Here is a 21,036-nt window from a genome sequence, read left to right as displayed (position 1 = left end):
ACAGGCTCTAAGAGTTTCCAAGATGCCTTCAAGAACCATCCTTATTTAATGGGGATTATATTGAGGAGATATGACAAACAGGGCAGATTTTAGCTTATATAATATTCACTAGTCTGACCATACCCACTATTTATGGCTGGCATTGGTTCTGACTGGTCACTGCCCAGGTCACATGAGTTCTTAAAATTTTTAATATCCCTTCTGATTAAGCAAAATATTTTGTTCCTATTAACCCCCAGTTCCTAGTTGTTCTATGCTGTGTCTCAGCTATTTCTGGTAGAATCAGATTATATTTTCTTATGTGGTATAGAGAGGATACTTCTGCCTGTGTTGAATAAGATTATGATGGAAAGAAAATTATATAAAAGAATTGCGTTACTTAAGAAGAGGAAAGCAAGAGGCTACTCTTTCTCTAAAGAGAGCAGAAGGAGAGACCCAGAAGTAGGGAAAACAAGCAAACAAGCCTAAATAACCTTTCCTCTCTGTACCAGAATCTTAGAAAGGGAAGGCACCATAAGAAGGTTGAAAGGAAAGCAGAGGGCAGAGGAGACTTCCAGCCCACTCCCCGTTTGAATTCTGAGAGTAGGCTCCACATGCCTTTGGCAACATAACACAGCAGGGCTGTGACCGCTGTTTTGTAAAGGAGACCAGAGCCCAGGAGCCTGTCCCCTGTGGTTGTGGCCTTGCTCTGACCAAGCTGCAGAGCCTGAGAGGCCAGAGAAAGGGCCCAATTTGGATTCCCTTGTCTCACTCTCCATAACTGCTGTGTGTTGTAGAAAACAGGCAGAAGTTCCCACATACCCCAGTGGGGAGCAGAAGGCAGCTGAGTTGACAGTCAGCAGGTGAGAGAACAGGTCATTCTGCTGTAGAGGCTGAGGAGTGGGCAGCCTGGCCAGAGGCCTATTGGAGGACATGGGGGTGCTCAGGGCTCTGCCCAGCACTGAGAGCCGAGGTGGAGCTGAGTCATTCAGGGACCACTGGGCCCTGATCAAGGCAAGAGAACAAGCTGAAGTTCTATGGCTGCAGCAGACACCACTACCAGGAGCCCAAAACAGGCCTGACCAGGGTCCTACAGCAGGGCCCAGCAATCTTGAGGACACTGCAAGATCCAAGGCCCTCTGCCTCAGAACTCTGAAGCTCCTCCCACTCCACACCCAGTCTCCACTGGGGAGGAGGGGAATTCTAAACTCCAGTCACATCCTTCACACGCTCTCTCACCCATCTGAATGGAAACGCAGAACCAGAAGTTCTCTCTTCACCACCACGCCATCTGGCATTAGTCATCTCCCCTGGGGATTTGCATGGCAGGAGTTCAATGCAGCACATCAGTGATTTCATTGTCAGTTTTTCTCCCCGGTTTGCTTCTTTAATCAAAGCTTGGATGGGTGGCAGAGGCAATAGAACCCAGATGTATACAAGCTTCTGGAGAAGAGTTTTGCGGCTGAGCGTGTATGCAATAGAAATCACTTTTAGGGAACTGACCTTCAAGGTTAATAAAAGGGCCAGAGGGACAGACAGCATCTGAGGAAATGGTTGAGTCCAGTGTCCACATCAGACAGCTGGAAACTACATGTTCCTTCTGCCACTTGGGAAGCAGGAACAGCCCCACTGACATGTGTTGTGCCCAAGAAGCAGGTACAGGGCAGACCTGCCCAGGACGTTGCAAGGTTCTGAGAACTTAGGCCAGCCAGTCTCTTTCAGCCTCCTATTGTCCTTTTCCCCGTGGCTAAATAGCCTCTAAATGAATATAGAATATTGTCTTCTATCTTTGGAGCAATTAAGCACCAGGTGTTATTAGTACATCAAATAGCGCATTCAATTTTACTTACTAAGAACCCCCTGTGGAAACGATATTGTGCCAGCAGCCTGGTAGGTGAAAGATAAAAAGATAGTCCTATCCCTAAAGAAGTTTTGCCTGATTGAAACACATGATTAGAATATAAGACAGCAGAGTCTAGAAGTTATGAGACTTTTTTCTCTTAGAGTCACAGGATTCAGAAGGAGAGATTCTACACAGTTGAAAGGACCAGGAAAGATGTCAAGAAATAGGTGGTGTCTCTGATGAGTCTTTGAAGAATGAGTGTGATTTGAAGTGCAAAGAAGGGAAGAGAAAGTATTAGCCTGGCAAAGGTGTGGCAAAGGACAGGTGAGCCAAGAGAGTCCCTGGTGCTGAGGCCTGGGAAAGAAGGTAGGGGCTTTATCATGAAAGATCTTAAATATTGGATAGAGGAATTTTTACTTAATTCTGTTGAAAATGGGGAGACATTGATATCTGAGTAGAGGGATGATATGATTGGATGGTCAGATAAGATCTTTAGATATGACTTCAATACAATCACAGTTACAGTTCCTAAGGCCTCCTGCTTCAATGAATAAACGATTTGCTTTCCCAAAGGGAGATCCAATATACCCAGAAGTTTGGAGTATTCAGCCTTCTCAAAGTTTAACTCTACTCATCGCTCTTTTCTTTTTCCCATAGAAGATACCGTTACACCCTTGGTTACCTTTTCTTCACAGCACTCATTACAGCTCATGAATATACACTGATTTGTGTTACTATGTGGTTAATGTGTCTTCCCGAATAAGACGATAAGCTCCACAACAGGAGGTGCAGTGTATGTTTAGCACTCTTGGTGTTCTTAGTGCCTAGCACAGTGCCCAGCATGTAGAAAGCACACCAAGAATATTTTGAATGCAGGCATGCATGCAGAAAAGCATGAATACAAAGATGCAGAAAAGCACGAAAGCATGAATGAATTAGTTAATAATAGCTCTGGAGGCCTGTGCTTTGCATCAGTTGAACCATTGCTCTGCCCTTGGTTATATAATTCAGTTAGACACTAGGCATGCATGGAAACACTGGAAATAGAAATTTCTTAGGAAACATAAATTACAAACATTGACAAACTACAATAGGGGACGATGTCTCACAGTAAATGCCAATCGAAGCCCGGAGCAGATGGATGTCCCTCCTGCAGCCACTGTGGGTAGCCTTCTGGTGAGCGTGTCCCTGTCAGTGCCACCATTTATCTGTATGAGTTCACTTTGTACATGGGCAGCACTGTCGAATGTTACCATCCCAACCCAGGTCCCCTGCTCAACCGTCTGCAGCAGGAAAAGTTTGCCTGCTTGATTCAGTCGATTAAGGCGGTCACCAGTCTGAATGGAGAAACAGAACAAAAGTAGTCAGGTTGGTTGTAGATGGTCAGACTAACAACAGACAGGCTAGAGGGAATTTGGAAGTTGCTGCCTCAATGTGGACTGAACGACAGCAAGCTTACTGGAAGCATAGCCCTATGAAGGAAAATTTCTTAGCATCTTCGGGTAAAATTCTAGGGCCTTTTCCATAAATAGCAAAAGATAAAGCCAGATTACACAATTATTAAAATTCAGTACTTTCCTAGTAGTTCTAGTTAAGTCCTCTATAGGACTATAGACCTGTAGACCTATATCTTGTCATTGAAAATATTGTCATAAAAAATGTTCAGCTTAAGTAATTCAGCAGATCTTGGCTCATAAATTGAAAACTAATTTAATTTGGCAAATGATATAGTTGATGCTGAGTCTTTGTTGAATAAAGTTAAGGTGGGGTTTCTTTTTTTTTTTTTTTGTCGTTTTTTTGTGACCGGCACTCAGCCAGTGAGTGCACTGGTCAATTCCTATATAGGATCCGAACCTGCGGCGGGAGCGTCGCCGTGCTCCCAGCGCAGCACTCTACCGAGTGCGCCACGGGCTCGGCCCTAAGGTGGGGTTTCTGATGGCGATGTTGAAACTGTTTTGACCCTCAGGTTGTGTTTATCCCCAACCAGTTCCAAGTTGTGGTCCAGAGCATATCGTACTCATATCTGTGACCAGCATCCAGAATACCAAAGCTCATTGACCTTACCTTCATGCTTCCAGACTTATCAAGGACTAAACACACAATTCTTTGTCCAATCTGCAGCAATGAGAAGGTGGGCTTCGGTGGCTGTGTCTTCATAGGAGTGGTTTTCTTAAAGTCCTCAGAATCACAGATCACTTCCCATGTGCTTCGGAGATTGCATCTTTGGTTTTGCAAGTTTGGGGCTTCTTTATTGTGGTTTTGTTCCGTACAAAATTCAACCACCTGAAATTGTCAAAAAAAGTGATATAGATAATGGTAAACTATTTGTTAAAATCTTTAATCATTTGATTGACATATTTTAAATCTGTATTTAAAATATTTTAATTCCCTGCCCTTCTCCCCAGTCTGTCCTGCGAATCCTTATCTGATCTCAATCCCACAATCACTGCAGAGCACGGCCAGGGAAAATCACAGAGTCATAATTCAGAGTTTCTGTCTCAAGCCATGTCTTCAACCTCACTGGACCCTTAGTGCTCTTTAGCAATCCATTTACCTGCTCTAGGCTTCCTTCCTCCTTAAATTTGCCATTTCAAGTTATTACCATGCTCTTCAGCCCCCCTCTTCAGCATTCCTCTCCTGGTACCATCTTGTCTTTCCATCCTTTCACCACCAAACTCCCCTTCCTTATTTCCCACTCACTTACCAACACTCCACATTCCAACCCTTAACACCCAACATTCCAGCTCTCTCCAAAATCCTCTTGGATGACACACAGGGTTCTCAAACTCCATTTGCTCATAATTGAACTTGTCACCTTTCTCCAACTCTGCTCCTCCTCATACATTTCCTGCCTTGAAGTCACTGCTATGAACCCAGTGACCCAAATAAGGAAACCAGGCATTTTCCTACCTTCTTCCTTCTACAAAACAACCAGGATCAATACATTTCACCATCTCCCCAGTTCATCATCTTTTCTCCCTCTCCAGTGAAACCTCCATCATACAAGCCTTTATGGTTCCTCCCTCAGACTACTGCTGTCTCCTGACTTTTCCATCTTGCTTCCTCTCCAACTGGTCCGTTCCACAGCTGCCAGAGGGGTCTTCCCTCCCACTCTTGTACTTAAGACCCTTTGGTAGCTCAAGATTGCTCACATGCTACAATCTCCATTCATTCACATAGCAAACAGCCATCTCCATGGTTTGGATTTTTGCTTCACTGTCCATCTTCATTCTGGCTGTGCATACCAAATCTCTGTTTTCCCCACTGTAGCCTGTAAGTTCCCAAACTCACCAGACTTTATGCTGATGATACCCACTTGGTCAATAAATTCCTCCTCCTCATCTTCTGCATTGTGAACTCTACCTTCATGTTTTAGCCAAAAGGTCATTTCCAAAATGTCTTCTCATTTCATACCCTTCTGTCAGAGAATTTCCACTCCACCCTTTGCAGCCTCTCTGTACGCTGTAGAAACTTCAGTAAAGCCCCTTTAATGTTGTAATGCACTTATTGGGCTGTCTATCCATCTATGGCACAGATCTGTCTAATTAAATTTTGTTTCCTCAAAATTTAGCCCAGTATCTGACACATAATTAAAAACTCAATATAAGTTTTTGCTTTCTAAAGAATCTTAACCTCCTTGCACTTCAGTTTTTTAATCTACAAAATGACAATACTTATTATACAAGAATTACATGAGAATATATGCAATTAGGATTAGTACTAACACAGCCAATAAATGATGGTTTGTTTCTTTTTCTTAATATTTATACCCCTAGCATTTGAGAGATTTAAAAAGGAGGCACAGTGTACAAAAGAGGAATAACCTAGTTCCTTCTTTCAGTGACTACTAATAATTGTATTATCATTCAGTTAGTAATTTAGAAAGTAATCATTATCTGTAAAGCACTTATTTTTCTCTATATTTGCATTTTCAGGCCATTTTCTTTGGCAGTGTTTCCATATTATCAGTATGGCTACTTTTCAGGAAGGGATCCTGAAAAACTTGATTCTGAAAGGAAAACCTAATTGTATGTACCAGACTGGAAGATAAGAGGGATTCCCCAGTAAAGTCAGTTAACTGATGTATTTAACCTTATTTTGTGCAAATTTGCTGATCTATATATTTAGTGTCAATATGGATAATTAGTTGAGTTCATTTTATAACCAGTTGGTCATTTAAAAAAATTAGGAAGTGTTTTTAAACTATTTAAAGCTATAAAACTATGTACAAACCCTCTAAGGGTACGGGCACTCTTAAGAAGAAGGAAATTTTCAATTAATGAAAAGCAAATATGCAGGCTGAAAAGAGCTCTCCAAAAGTTAAATTAAGGGCTACTGATTATGTCTTCATTAACTAATAAAAAGAATTGCCTAATTCCCCTGGGTAGATTCCTTATTTAACTACAACGTTTTGTGTTATTATGCCTTTAAGGGTATGTGAAGTAATTGCAAGCATTTAAACTAAAAGCTAGTGGGAGGCAGATGCTGGAGAAGAAAGAATCGGGGGGTCGAGGGGGGCAGAGACATGACTTTATCCCTGATTTTGTACTCCCAGTTTGTTCCACAGAGAATCAGCTGCTCACTGACAGTTTTCCTAAAATTTGATTCTCCCCTGGAGCACCGGGGGTAAAAACCTCATTAAATCCATAAAAGTATAGAAACAACAACAGCAACAAGGTACTTACAGAATCGATACTTTGTGCAAACATTATGGAAGCCTTCTCGGTCTGCTGGATGTTGGGTACAAACTCACATTCTTTTTCATACAGTCCTGTTACTCTGTTGGATTTGCATGGTTTGGTGTAACAGCTGCCTCCTTGACACTTATTTATTACATTGTGACCAACAACAGCTGCTGAACACCTGAAAATGTATTAAGGTTAGATGTTTAGGAGATGTAATCATTTCAAAGGGTTAGACTCTGTGCTCAGTTTCTGACAGAATGCCTTCTCTATGATTTCTTTTCATAATCCAAGAAACCAATATCCCCTTACATAGCAAAATTATGAAATTTTCATTCTGTTTGCCTCAAAGCATCTGAGGGGCTCCCAAAACAGTATCAGAACTTATTGCTATGCAGCAGAAAAGCTAAGTCTGGGATATGGCTGCTGTTATCATTGATAAGGATCAAAGTCTTTAGGCACCTGCTAATCCGCTCCCCTCATTTCTGGAAAATCAGAAGCCCTTTTTCATTTCCACCCAAAAGCTTGCTGACATTTCCATTTTTTTTTCTTATTAGATTATTTCATATGGTTTTTGCATAGTTGTTGTATGTTATAGATATTTAGAATTTTTCTTTATGTTATATACTTATGAGTTTTGTTGCTATTATAAAGGGAACATTTTTCCTCCAAATCTTATTTTTTAATTATATTTTGAGTATGTAAACAATACATGAACACTATAGAAAATTTGGAAAAGAGCAAAATGTATAAAGAAGAAAAGAAAAAAAAGTGTCTCACCATCAGAAATAAATTATTATTAACATGCTGAAGTATTTTCTTCTCTTTGTATGGATCAGCATGACACTGCACATATGTCTTTGTTTCTTCCTTTTAAAAAACTTAGTATTTGGTATATTTAAGAATTTAATATAGTATTAATATTTTTTCAAAATGTGTTTTTAATAATTTCATATCTTTTGATACTGTAATATGAATTCAGATTAATTTGGTTTTCTCCTGAATTTGTCAGTTCTACAAGTAAAACATCAATGAATAAACAACATTTTACATAAAAATTTGCCTCTATTTCCAAGTTTTCCATGTGATTGATTCCCAGAGTAAATTACTAGAACCAAAATATGATCATTTCAAAGCCTGTTAATACAGGTGGTTCTATCATTTCCTTAAAATGAATTTTAAACATGAAATTACTGGGTCAAGAAACAGGAAATGCTTTAGAGTTTTGATATGTGTCACCCAAATTGCTTTTCAGAAAAGTTGCACCAATTTATGCCTCTAACAATCATCTGTGGGAGCTCTCATCCCACCAACAGTACCTTACTAGATACTAATCTCATCTTTGTTGGATTTGCATCTCTTTGATTACTAGTAAGTATGAACATTTTTATATGTTTATTGGCTATTTTTATTTCTTCTTTGGCAAATTATTTATTCTCTTTATATCTGTTAGGGTGTTATTGTTTAACTGATTTTCAAAAGTTCTTTCTGTGTTACAATACTAAGCTTCTAAAAGTCTGATTTTTTTATTGCAAATATCTTTTTCTTTTTACTTTTTTAGTCAGCTAATGTTTAGTTTGTGTGCAGCAAAATTTTTAATTTATATGTGGCCACATTTATTGTTCTTTTAGCTATGTCTTTTTCCAATTCTTGAATGCAAAGAAAGACCTTTGCTATATTGGGATTTGATGTTTATTAATATTCTTCTAATTCTTCTAATTTTCATCATGACTTTTTAAAAAATATTTAATGAGTCTATCCAGTTAAAAGATAGTCTGTTAATTTTTTCCTCTACACAGTTAAAAATTATCCTGATATCTTATAAAATCCTACCTTTCCTCACAGATTTGTAATTCTACCTATATTAAGTAGTAAATTACTATATATGTAAGCATCTGTCATCCACATTGTTTTAATTAATGTAGTTTTATAGTATATTTAAAATTTCGTAAGTAAAAGTCCCCTTTTTCACTATTCTTTTTCAAAAGTGACCTTAGCTACTATCTACTAATGAACTCTAGGAATTTTAAAATAAGGTAAAAATAAATGGATGTACTTTTGACTAGAGTTTCTAAAACCTACATATTAGTTTTGGTTGAATTTACATCTTCCATAAATTTAAATTCTCTCAGTTTGTCTTGGTTGTCTTTTAAAACCTTTAGAAGGGTTTTATAATTTTCTTCAAATATGTCTTCTGCATTTCTTAAGAGTTTTTCCTACTTTTCTTATACTTTTAATTGCTGTCTTGAGTGGAGTATATTTTCCATTATATTTTTGAACTGTTTATTGCTAATACATGGGAAAGCAATCTGAGTATTTATTTTGTATCTTGTCACCTTATTGACTTCCCTTCTCAATTTTAATTTCAATTCATTCCCTTGGGTTTTCTAAGTGGACCACATAGGATCTGCATAATAGCCATTTCTCTTCCTTTCTAGTAGGGCCTCCCCTGCCCCTGCTTTTTTTTTTTTTTTTTTTTTTTTACCTCCCCAATTGCATGTGTTACAGCATTGGCTACAACTTTTTATGCATGGTTCAACAACTGTCGTAATAGTGGCCATCCTTATCTTATTCCTGGAAGTATCTCTAGTGTTTCCCTGTTAAACATGAAGTAGACTGTTAGCTTTTAATAGATGTTCTGTATCATACTAAAGAAGTAACCTTCTCTTGTGGGCATTACTGTCATTTTTGTGATTGCTTCTAGGCCTTAAAAATAATTTAAAAGTTTGGAAGGTAAGGAGCAACACATATTATTAATATTTTATAATAAAATTTCTTTTTAATAGGACACAGTAAATATGTCAGCTTTGCTAATGTGATGTACATAGTTACCTGTGAAAGCAAGAACATGCTATATATGTAGATATTTCTAGACTTTCTCTAGAAAGGAATATGTACAGCTTTCTCTCAAAGGAATATACAGTGTCTAACTGTCTGCATACTTAGAAAAGAGAAGTGGGAAAGGCAGGTGTCAGGTTTGGAATGGTGCTCATTAGTTGAGATTTGAAAGGTCAAACCAGAATGTGATCACACCAGGGAAGTGCCCTGGGCTGTGGTCTAGGGAAGTGCCCTGGGCTGTGGTCTATGTGGTGCAGGGTGCACAAGACTAAGGAGTCTGGAGGAGTGTGCAGGGCTCCAGGCGGCAGTGATGCTTTTAGTACCTATTTAACAGTGAGGGATAATACAATGGAAGTGGACCAAGCTGACAGAGTTTGAGTGCAATAAAGAAAGGGGAAAAGAGGACAGCAGAAATGCTCTTATGGGAGAAAGGGAGGTCAAGATGAAGCTCCGAACCCAGTGCAGCCACCCTCGGAAACAATTGTACCAAGTCAAGACAGTAAACGAACCAAAGCTGAGTGTTTCTCCTTACAGAGCCATCAGACGAGCAAAACTGGAAGCAGAAGTGGAGAGGATGTTGTACTTTTATCTTTTAAAAAGAGGGGGTTGGTTTTCATACTTGGGAATAAATTCTGCAATTTTTAAAAGTCTCTCCTGTGGGCCGAGCCCGTGGCGCACTCGGGAGAGTGCGGTGCTGGGAGCGCAGCGACGCTCCCGCGGCGGGTTCGGATCCTATATAGGACTGGCCGGTGCACTCACTGGCTGTGTGCCGGTCACGAAAAAAGACAAAAAAAAAAAAAAAATTAATAAATAAAAAAATAAATAAATAAAAAATAAAAGTCTCTCCTGAGAATCTACTGGAATACTCATTCGTTTTTCTTCTTTTCCCAATATTCTTTATTCTTACCTAATATCACATTTTCGGGTTTCTAGAAGACATTCTACTTGGCCTTAGTATGTTTGTTATTCCCTTAATTCTGCCAGATGTAATCCTTTCATTAAAATCTTTGCCTCTATCTTTTTAGAGAGCTGTATCTACAGAATTTTTGTTGTTGTTCCACCTGTCAGGTTTTAGTAACTGAATTATGCTAGCTCTTTAAAATAAATTGGGAAGCTCCCTATCACTTACATGTGTACTAAACAGTTTACATACACTAAAACTGTTGGTTGCAAGAACTTGCCCATAAAACCATGGCGGCCAAGAGTACTTTCTAAGTGTTCAGTTTGCTCTCTGCTGACACCACACAAGATTTAATTCCAACTGTGAGGAGTTTTTGTTCTGTTTTCATGTTTGGATTGTATTTCAGATAAGTTCCACAGCCCCTCCCAGGCCCATTTGTACTGACAAAGTCCACACAGATATCATTCTGACCCTAAGGAACAGAAGAGCCCAATAAGCTCTGTTTATGTCACTGATTCTGGTACAGGAAGATGGACATTGAACATAGCACTTGTAGATTTATTACAGTTGGTACACTTTTGAAAAAGAGGCAAATGATTTGTAGCTGCAGAGCTAAGAATTCAATTAATGAAACACTTATAAAGCAACAGAAGTGGTAGTTTTGTAAAAATCTGAAAAAGAAGGCAGTCGGAGAATAAATTAGAGATAGAAAATAAGACAGAAGATTGATATTTTAAACATAATCAATTCAAGAAAAAACTAGTTGTAATTTAAAATACTTTTGGAAAAGTTAAATCAAAATATACATACTTTACTGCTTTGATTTTTCCACTGGATAGGTAGAATTTCTGGTTATAATTGTACTCATCAAATACTCCCCATCGTAGATGAGCCCATTCATGGACAAATACCCTACCTGTAAAAAAATATTTTAAGTACGTGATTACAATAAGAATGGCAAAATTACCTTCTCACACTGGAAGACAGTTTATTCTCTGAATGTTTATTGTGCTCTGCTATGTTAATTTTTTAAAAATTAAAAGCTTGATTTCCTTAGAAAGATCTAATATGACAAGTATACATTTCTGTAAAATATAAATACTTCTTTTTGCACCTAGTAAGTGTCAAGCAATTATTTACACAAAGATGAAACAACTGCCCTGTCCTCACATAGCTCATGGTCTAGTGGATGACATGCACCAACAGATCACTCAGCTGCCTAATGGTGCAAGTGTAACGATGGAAGACAGCACAGGCTGCTACGGGAGCCAGAGGCATTCAGAGAGCAGCCAGGGCAGCATCAATAGGTCCTTCTTCACGGCTCATATCTGATCAAACCTCAAGTCCTGCCTACTCCACCTTTGCCTTTTTTGCTTTGATCCATTCTCATCTTTCCAGTCTCATTGCCACTTACTCCTGAATTGCTGCAACAGCCACCCAGCTGACCTCCACTCCAGCCTTCAATGGCTCCCTTGTGATGCTCAGGGTTCAGTCCAGCTCCTTCACATGGTATACATAGTCCCGATGATTCAGACCCTGCTCCTTTCCACAGCTTTATTTCCTGCTGTTCTCTATCCACTTCCAAAACTCTATAATTGTGCTAAATTCCTGAACTCCTTTTATTTTCTAGGCCAGACCATGCTCTTGCTCACTGCTGGTCCTCTTTACTTATTTTTCCTCTGCTTGGAGTACCTTCTCCTTATCTCTGCCTGGATAACTCCTACTCTTCTTTCAAAATCATGCTTCTACCCACCTAGACTAGAAACCTTTCCTGGCATCCACAGACTAGGCCAAGTACTCCTCCTTTGCACTTTGATTATATTCTACTATGGCACTTGTCATGTTATATCGTCATTGCTGCTTACTTGCCAGTGTCCCGCACTGGACACTTGTCTGCATGAGGATGGGCAATATGATTTCATTTGCATGTCTGGGCACACAGTGGTCTAGAACTTAATAGGCACTCAGTGACTATTTGTTAAATTTGGATGAATCTTAGTGACTTATGCACAGCCCAGTTTTTCTGGAATGTAAATTCCAAGGTTGGCAGAATTTGGAGGGTTAGGTGAGTGGGGGCGTACCTAATAACACACACTAATGATTTGGACTTTATTCTGTAGGTGCTGGGGAACAACTGACAGTCTCTTAAATGTAAGGGAAGATTGTGAGGGAGCAGGAGTGGAGTCACAGTACAGAAAGGGGATGTTATATAAGAATGACATGATATATGACCATGATGGCTGGTATGAGCTCAGGAGCAGGATGGGACAGTTAGGTAAATCAATTCAGCACATATTTATTGAGCCATACATTAGGAATTTTCTGTTCCTCTTATGAGGGTGAGATGGAATGCTGTAGAACAATAGAGGTTCATTTGGTACTGCTTTCTGATGAAGTCTTTATGTGCTTTTGCATATTTGGGTTTGGGGTGGGCATGGAGGCTCCAGGGCTCTTTTGTTTTCTTGGGTTTTTTGTTTTTTGTTTTTCGTGGCTTGTCTGTTTAAGTAAAGAAAATAAAGCCAGTTCTGAAGAAGTCTAATCTATCGAGATTAAAAAAAATCTAATACTGGTTATTCAGTAACTAATCACATTTGATTATACTTGGAAAGTACTTTATTGCTTATTTACTTTGATATTTCCTCCAAATATTGCTTTATATAGCTCATGTATAAATGATAAAGAGTTTATTTTGCAGAAAAAATTGGACTTTTTAATTGTTGTTACAAATTTTTGAGACCTGAATTGCAAGGATTTTCTGTTTGCTACGCAAAAGGTGGTCCACAGACTAGAAATACCACGATCACCTGGGGCCTTGTTAAAAATGCACATTCTTGAGTCCCACCTTACTTCTACTGATTCAGAATATGCCTTTTAACGAGATCCGTTTATAATTTGAATGCCCATAGAATTCTGAGCACTGTGCTTATCTGCCATCTGGAGGCTACGAAGTAAATTGCAGGCAGGAAATTTAATTCATTCAGTCGAGTCTCCTTATAGATTCATAGGAACCTAATACTACATATTAAACTATTTTACAGTTGTATTATGATACTGTAATAATTTCTAAAATTAAAAAATATTGTATTTGCACATATATGCAAAATAAGAAATTAAATGTCTAGCTGAGAAATGCACTATTCTGAATCTCCATTTTAAGTGAAAAAAAATTTGTATTAATTTATTTGTAGTAGTTTACTTAGTTTTTTGGGGTTTTTTTTTTTTTTTTGGTTTTTTAAAAGATGACCGTAAAGGGATCTTAACCCTTGGCTTGGTGCTGACAGCACCACGCTCACCCAGTGAGCTAACTAGCCATCCCTATATGGGATCCGAACCTGTGGCCTTGGTGTTGTCAGCACCACACTCTCCCGAGTGAGCCATGGGTCGGCCCCTAGTTTACTTAGTTTAAATGTGCTTCTGCACAAAGATAATGCTATTGTTGATCCACTTTGAACATAAAATAATTAAATTTTATGAGAAATATAGTAGGATATTTTATCTTTACTCATACCTTGTGGTCCATATTGAGACAACTTTTTTCCTGCTAAAAAGTCAGGAGTAAAATGAATCCTTTCACCCATTTCTCCACACTTTCCCATCTGCTCGGTATAGGGTTCATCATTACCCAGAGAATTAGGTTCAGCAACCAGAACATCTGCCTGAAATTTAATAAAAGGTTTTTATTCTCACAAAATTTCAGCAAATGAATTGACCTTATTCACACTGGAGTATTTTGAAACAATTTCATTTGATTATAGAGTAGTGATTTTAAAAACTTGGATTACAGAAGAAAATTGAATTTGAAAGAAGAAATTGATATTCTTACATTTTTGTAGGTCTCAAGTTTTGGTCTCAAATATTTAGGTTTTGTTTTCCACTTTTCAGGAATCAGAATGGCAACATTTTTGAAATAAAATCTTTTTCCTGTAGCTTCAAACAGGTATGGAGATGCCTGGGTCACCATGTCCTGGACAGAAAGAAAACATACATAACAATTAGGACTGGAAAGAGACTAAATTACCAGTCATTCAAATTTACATCTGTATTTCACATTTTCAAAGATTAATATGTGTCATGATGGGAAGGGGAAATGTGGAAGTATCTTTTAATAATAATAGCTAAACCTTTCGAGCATTTACCACATACTCTGCTACGCAGTGTAATGGTTAACAGTGCAGACTCTGGGGCAGACACTAACTCTGGCTCCAGCACTTACTGTGAGATATTAGGAAATTTCTAATCCTGAGCCTCAGTTTTGCCCTTTATAAAATGGAAAATATTATAGGAACTAGCTGATAAGTGAGGATCAAATGAAGTAAAGCATAGGAAACACTAGAAACAATGTTTAATTAGCACTGAGACAGGATAAGTCTAGGCCTGTGAACCAAACTGATTCTATTTTCCTGCCGAGGACACTTTGTTATTTTTCTACTCCTCAGTCATGAGACACTCCAGAGCAAATGATTACCCTATGGCCCACCCTGATAAAATAGACTTAGATAAGAGAGCAACAGATACTCACTGAGTTGCAAGACTCCTCCCCAAGGCTTGTTTACTGTAACTGTAAAAATTAAGTTACAGATAACCGTAAGACCCTTAGGAAATCCCCCATTCAAACAAAGCTTCTATCTCCTCTTTTAATAAAGCATTGCTTGCTTTACTGCTGGGTACATTGTTCATTTCTCTGACTTTGGGACCAAAGAGCCTAATTCGGTAACAGCATGAGTGCTTATCAAATGTTAGTTATTAGTTTCATTTCATTTGATTTTTGGTGATCAATACACCTTTGAGGAAGAAACAGAATTAGAGAATGTAAGTCTCAAGTAGTAGTGGAAAGAAACTCAAAGTGAATATGACTTCAACACCTGCTGCCTCTTGTAATAATTTTGGGATTTAATACTAAATTAAACTAAATTTAATACTAAATATTACGGTAGTATTTATTTTTAGTACAGTACTAAGTGTTAGATATGAGGAAATGACATAATTATATATTTGCAAATTGTACTTTATTTCTCTAAAATGAAAGAGCTGCAGGGTAAAGTTATAAATGACTCTGCAGATTCCCCGAGATGCTTTATGACAAGATATTAGAGAGGGTATTACAAGATATTGTTATAGAAGAGCAGCATTGTGTCTGTTAGAACTAAAAACCACTAGCTGCAAAAGCAAGTGCAGACTGAGGAAAGAAGAGGGCTGAAGACTAAACTCTGACAGAGGTGGGCAGCATTTAGAGGTGAGGAGAAGCCAGGAAAGGAGTAGCAGAAGGGTAGTCAATGCATGTGAATAAAATCAGAGGCCAAGGGATAAGAGCTTTGTAGGAAGGAGGAAGTGACCATTGCTGTCCAACACTGCTGAGCAATCACTTAAAATGAGGACTAAGAACTGAACAAAGGATTTGGCAACAGGGATGAGCCATTTTAGCAGGATGGAGACAACAGCTCCATAAGAGTGGATTCAAGTGGAGACAGTGAATACAAGCTACACGTCAAGAAGTGTTTCTATAAAATAAAGGGGAATACAGAGATGAGGCAGCAGCTGGAAGGACTTTAGGTTAAGGGAGTTTTGTTTGCTGTTTGTTTTAATGGGAACTATTATAAAATATTTATATGCTAATAAAAAAGAATGCAAAAGAAAAAAAGGATCACTGCAGGAGCAAAGTCCTTGCTGGAACAGACCAGGGTGACTAGTGGGGTTGACCTTGGGAGCAGAAACAGTTCATCATTAAAGCAGTACTAGGGGTCTATGGTAATGATGCAGGGGTGAATCCTGCTCTGCCACTTCCTAACAGAATAAACTTGGAAATGTATTTGGTCTCTCTGAGCCTCAGTCTCCCCCTTTCAAATAGTGATAATTGCCTTCTTAGTTTTCTAAAAAGTGTTCTTTATGATTTGTATTTCTCTCTTCCAAAACCCCCAGATTTTTAATAATCACTAGGAGAGTTTAAAATTGTGTCATTTTAAAAAATAAAAAACTGAGTCAAGATCACTAAAAAATTAGAAAGTAGGTGTAAAACCTCCTATGTTGAAGTTTTATATTACAATTTGACTTGCAAAATGTGAATTTTCAATGTCTCCCAGAAAGAATAAGTGGCATGAAATACTCTTGTCTTCCATTTTTTAACAGATACATTAGTAAGGGATCTTTGCTTTAGCATCTGTTCCAGATTTTGACATATCCAAAGAGACATTTAAACCCTTGAGGCTGAAGAAGGTTGGGGGTGACAGCTTATGGGACCGGCTGGAAATTCCTTAAGGATGGGGATAGTATATTGTTCACCACTGGACTCTTAGTACCTGACAAAATGTAGATGCTCTGTGAGTACTTGTTGAGCGAATGAGCAAATGAATGAATGAAAGAGTGAATGAATGAATGAGTTGATTGTGGTGAGTGGCAAACTGGTACAGCAATGCCAAGACAGGCAGTGCCTGGGCTCCAGTGCACTGAAGAGCCCCCAAAATACTCGTGTGTGTGCCTGTGTGTCTGTGTGTGAGACACAGAGACAGAGAGAGAGACAGAGAGCGAGCGCCCTTCTCCCTGACTCACGCGCATCCCCTGAAGTGTACTCCCGCGGTTTCTACAACTAATACTGGCAGGAGCGTAGGTGCCGTGGGCGGAACTGCTGCAGCGCCATCTATCGGTCTCGTGGGCGAAAAAATGTTGGCGACTGTCCGGCTGAAGCAGGTATTTTAAAAGCTGACTTAGAGATATCCGTCCCCACAAGGGCACCAGGGGAAGAGTCTCTCCTCAGAAAGAAGGTCGTTAGAGCAGAGAGTGAGAGATAGCAGGAAAAGGTGGCAAAGCCCACAGTGAGGTCCTTCGACTCTGCAGATCTGGAACATCAGATGGGGAGGAACTCCAATTTATTAACTACTCAGTGAGGGACTCTGAGCATTCCATTGCACGTAACTTTTTAAGTATTCTCGTTACACAGGAGTAAACTGTGGAAGCCAACTTGTCTCACACCCAACTGATTTAGGACTCATACTAGAAAGCCAATTTGATACTTGTAGTGAAAAGAATATTTCTCGAGAGGAAAACCCCCAATGATAATGAGGCGAAAGCACTTTGAAAGCTCTAAAGCATCATGTATTGTAGATACAGATTACCCGTTGTCATTAGAGATAAGGCATCTATGTTCTTCTGATATGCTGCTGCATCCCACTGTCTAGCCAGAGACAGAAACATACTGGCCACATTTCTCTCCCACACTTTGCTTTTCTGTTTTGCCATTTTTGCTGATTCTATTTCCAAATTTAGAGACAATCAGAAACTTACTCTAGGTGTCTGATTATTGAGAGATTTCAAAAAGTATGACTTTCCCTTTTACCGATGTAAGGTAAATGCTGGACATAAACATCCCTCCTTCCCGTGCATACCAGCGTTCCTCTTCCCCCCTGGGAAACTACTCCTGGCCAAGGTAGTTACCCAGGGAAACGCACATCTCCTTTGAGACAGAGAACTGTAGGAAGCAGAAGCCTTGAGTAAATTAATTAGCATGTAAATGGAGTTAGCACACTGATGTTAACTACTCTGGCACCAGGAGGGTAACAAGTAAGTTAACTTACCTACTCAGCCAGGTCTCCTTCCAGCTCTGAGTTGGGTGAGAGTCTGTGCATAAGCATGCAAATGACTTACGTCTCACCATGGCAGTGCAGATTTCTAGCTGACCGGCTGCCATCAGACCCTATGGTAAGTCTAACAAACCGATGTCTCTGTGTATTGCAATATTGGGTGAGTTTTTTGGAATAAGTGAACACTATGTGAGTGCACTTTCAGATCTGGGGCTCCTGTGATACAACCAAAGACAGTCTGATAGTCTTTGAGTTAAATAAGTAAGCTTTATGGTGAGTGGCACCCTCCCTCCATTGCCCATTTCCTACTGCTACAATTCTCTAGCCACAAACTTCGGCAGGTAGCGATGGTTCTGTTTCCAACTCCCACCTTTGCAAGGAATCCTTGGGGAGGACCCTCTGGGCTCTTGTGCTATGAACTTTCCATATGGAGAGATAAAAAGGGGACTGGTGACTGATGACTATATCCACCACTTATTGAGCTCTTACTATGTATCAGACACTATGAATGCATTTTAAAAGTTATTTTTAAAAAGTTTTGAGATAATTTTCGACTTAAAAAAGACACGTGGAAAATCATACAACATCCACCCAGCTTCCCTTTATATGCATGAATTTAAAAATTTGATCCTCACAAAATCCTGTGAGAGAGGTACTTACTATTATAACAGGCTGAACAGAAGTGACTCCATTTTGTTAAACTTCTAAATTAAAAAGTTTTTTTTCCTTACTCACTCAAACCGCATAGCTTGCAGCTGGACATTAGAATTCAATGATTCTTGTTCACATGATTGTTAACACGTAATGACTTTTGCTCACACTGTACACAGAATAATTATAGAAGAAATTATTAACCCAGATGGCCGTTCTTTACTAGCTTACTAACTAGGTCTTTTTGAGGTTAACAGAAACTGAATCCGTGACTTGACTTCACGGAGGATGGTCACCATGAACCAGCTCCCACCCGAGAAGTTCTTTGATGTTTATCTGCAATTTTATGATTATGCCTGCATCTCCCTGCTTAGGTCACCATGATTCATCCCCCTTCCACCTGTCCCTAAAAAACCCTTTGGCAAGTCTGGGAAAAGTAGAGATGGTCTTTGAGACATAAGTCCACCATTTCCCCAGGCTGCCAGCTTCCTGATTAAAGGCTACGTTTCCTTAAAACAACACTTGTCTCTCAATTTTTGGCTATTGAGTGGCAAGCAAATGGACATTTGGGGTTTCAGTAACACTATTATTCCCATTTTACAGGGCAGTACTCTTACTCATTACATGATACGGCCTCTCGATGTGCTACAGCCAGAATCCAGAATGGTCTTTTATAAGGCATTTCCTTGTTTTTAGCTCTTTGCTGTTGTATAAAACCTTCTGTAATCCCTCCACCTGAAAACAGTTTAGTTGCCTCCACCAGCACAGGAAGTTTTCTTGCCCTCCCTTCCCCCACAGAAGAGATAACAAGGTGAGTTGCTGCCCCGCAGCAGCCCTGAGAGGTTCCCCTACATTGGGGCTGATAAAATGCAGGGTTTTCTCTCATCCGAAGAGTCAGGGTTGTTCCCAAGTCAGAGATTTGCATCCTGGGCTCCTATTTAGGTTTACAGGGAAGGGGATTACAATTAGGAGAATAAAAAACATCTGATATGTGCCAGTGGTAAAATTGGGCAAAGGGATTACCCTCTGTGAGTCTCACAATATCTCCCAAATGTAGCTGACTCTGCCTCAGTGTGGAACTGAATATTTTTCAGTGAAACAATCCACAGCCGGTAAATATAGACATCATTTATTAAATGTAAACAATGTATCAACTCTGAGCTGTGTGCATTGCATTTATTACTTCATCCCTCACAAGAGTCTTAATGTTTAAGTGGTATTTCCATTTAACAGATGAAGAAACTGAGACTCCGACATAAAAATAACTTGACAGTGTTACACAGCTGTAATGAAAGAAGTCATGCTCTATCACAAGATGTTTAACTTAAAAAAAAAAGAACAGATGATTACCATTTTGAACTTACCTTTATTTGTTGAATAAGCTTTTCATCTTCTGGCACATTAGGGTCAATTGCAATGACAATGCCTTCATACCCATTATTGTTCAGCTGAATGAGTGAATTGCCCAGGGCCCTTTCTAGAAGGTGAAGGATCAAGATAAAGACAGAACTCTTAAATAACTCCATCGCTGTACATCTCCCTTTGATTTCTCTCCTTGGAAAATGTTAGTTATGGAGATGTCTTTCTTTACCCCTATATATATATGAAAATATAGATACACATTTTTCCAACTTATCAGAGGTGGTTTACCACATATCACATGACTTTAACACCTTGACCTAAAATTGTTTATCTTCAATGTAATAATAACTATAGCTTAGTCTCAGGTTGTGTACTTTTGAATGTTTTAATTTGAAAGGAGTGTTGGTTTTGCCTTCAGCTGTGCCGGATGTTGCTGTGAGGGTGGGGGAGTCCACATTCCATTCTCTGCAAGGACTCACAGGTGACAGGCAGCTCCACCACTGAAAGACTTGTTTGCTTACGAATGTTTGCCCAGCCAAGGGCACCAATCTACCCAACGCCACCCTCCAAACCCCACCTGCCCAGTGGAGTCCCAACTGTTCTGCATATTCAATAAGCATTCATTAAGTGCAAGCCATACAAGGGTCTTCAAAAAGTTCATGGAAAGATTCGTATTATCTCAATTCCATATTAAACTAACTTTTTGAAGTACCCTCATAGATCCAGTTATCCCTCACGGTGGTCTTTATTTTTATCCTCATCATCCTCAGCACCGCTTGGGGCTCCCCTGAGACAATCCACTTGTGCCAAAAGCATTAACAAGTAATATAGATATTATCGAATATTTCATAATGGGGAGAAAAGATAAAATTTATATCTCACTTTGCAAGACAAACTCCCTCAAGTTTCCTCATCAAATCTCTGCTTCCTCTATTCCACAGCTCCTACCAGTCAATAAAATTCAAATTAACAACATTAAACTATTTTGCTGAAACTAAATGACATTCAGAACATGAATTGTGGGTGGTCAGCTACTGCATAGATTCTAAGTTTGCCTAACCTAAGATGAAAACCCAAATTGACCCACCACTTTCCTGTATTCAAATTACTTGAAATATCCCTTTATTCATAATTTCGTTTGGTCTTCAGATGGTGGTAAGATCAATTTCATCTTGTCTGTCCTTTTCCTTTGACACTGGTTCATAAAAA

The 21,036-nt window shown here is 39.1% G+C and overlaps 1 protein-coding gene across 1 annotated transcript in view; it reads right to left on the bottom strand.

Annotated features, from left to right (window-relative positions):
* The window catches only part of CLCA1 (chloride channel accessory 1), a 31,008-nt gene extending 11,017 nt beyond the window's left edge, over positions 1-19,991 (bottom strand). The window contains exons 1-7 of the mRNA XM_063106463.1: positions 19,830-19,991; positions 14,067-14,207; positions 13,752-13,899; positions 11,054-11,159; positions 6,508-6,685; positions 3,887-4,105; positions 2,932-3,159 (exon numbers count right to left, since the gene is read on the bottom strand). Of these exons, the coding sequence (XP_062962533.1) occupies positions 2,932-3,159; positions 3,887-4,105; positions 6,508-6,685; positions 11,054-11,159; positions 13,752-13,899; positions 14,067-14,207; positions 19,830-19,991 (1,182 nt within the window). The remainder of the gene's footprint in view (positions 1-2,931; positions 3,160-3,886; positions 4,106-6,507; positions 6,686-11,053; positions 11,160-13,751; positions 13,900-14,066; positions 14,208-19,829) is intronic.
* Between the last annotated feature and the right edge of the window lie 1,045 nt (positions 19,992-21,036).

The sequence above is a fragment of the Cynocephalus volans genome, chromosome 8 (genome assembly GCF_027409185.1).
Source record: "Cynocephalus volans isolate mCynVol1 chromosome 8, mCynVol1.pri, whole genome shotgun sequence".
Lineage (NCBI taxonomy): Eukaryota > Metazoa > Chordata > Mammalia > Dermoptera > Cynocephalidae > Cynocephalus > Cynocephalus volans.
Note: the sequence above shows the minus strand (reverse complement) of the source record. Positions and strands in the feature narration are given on the sequence as shown.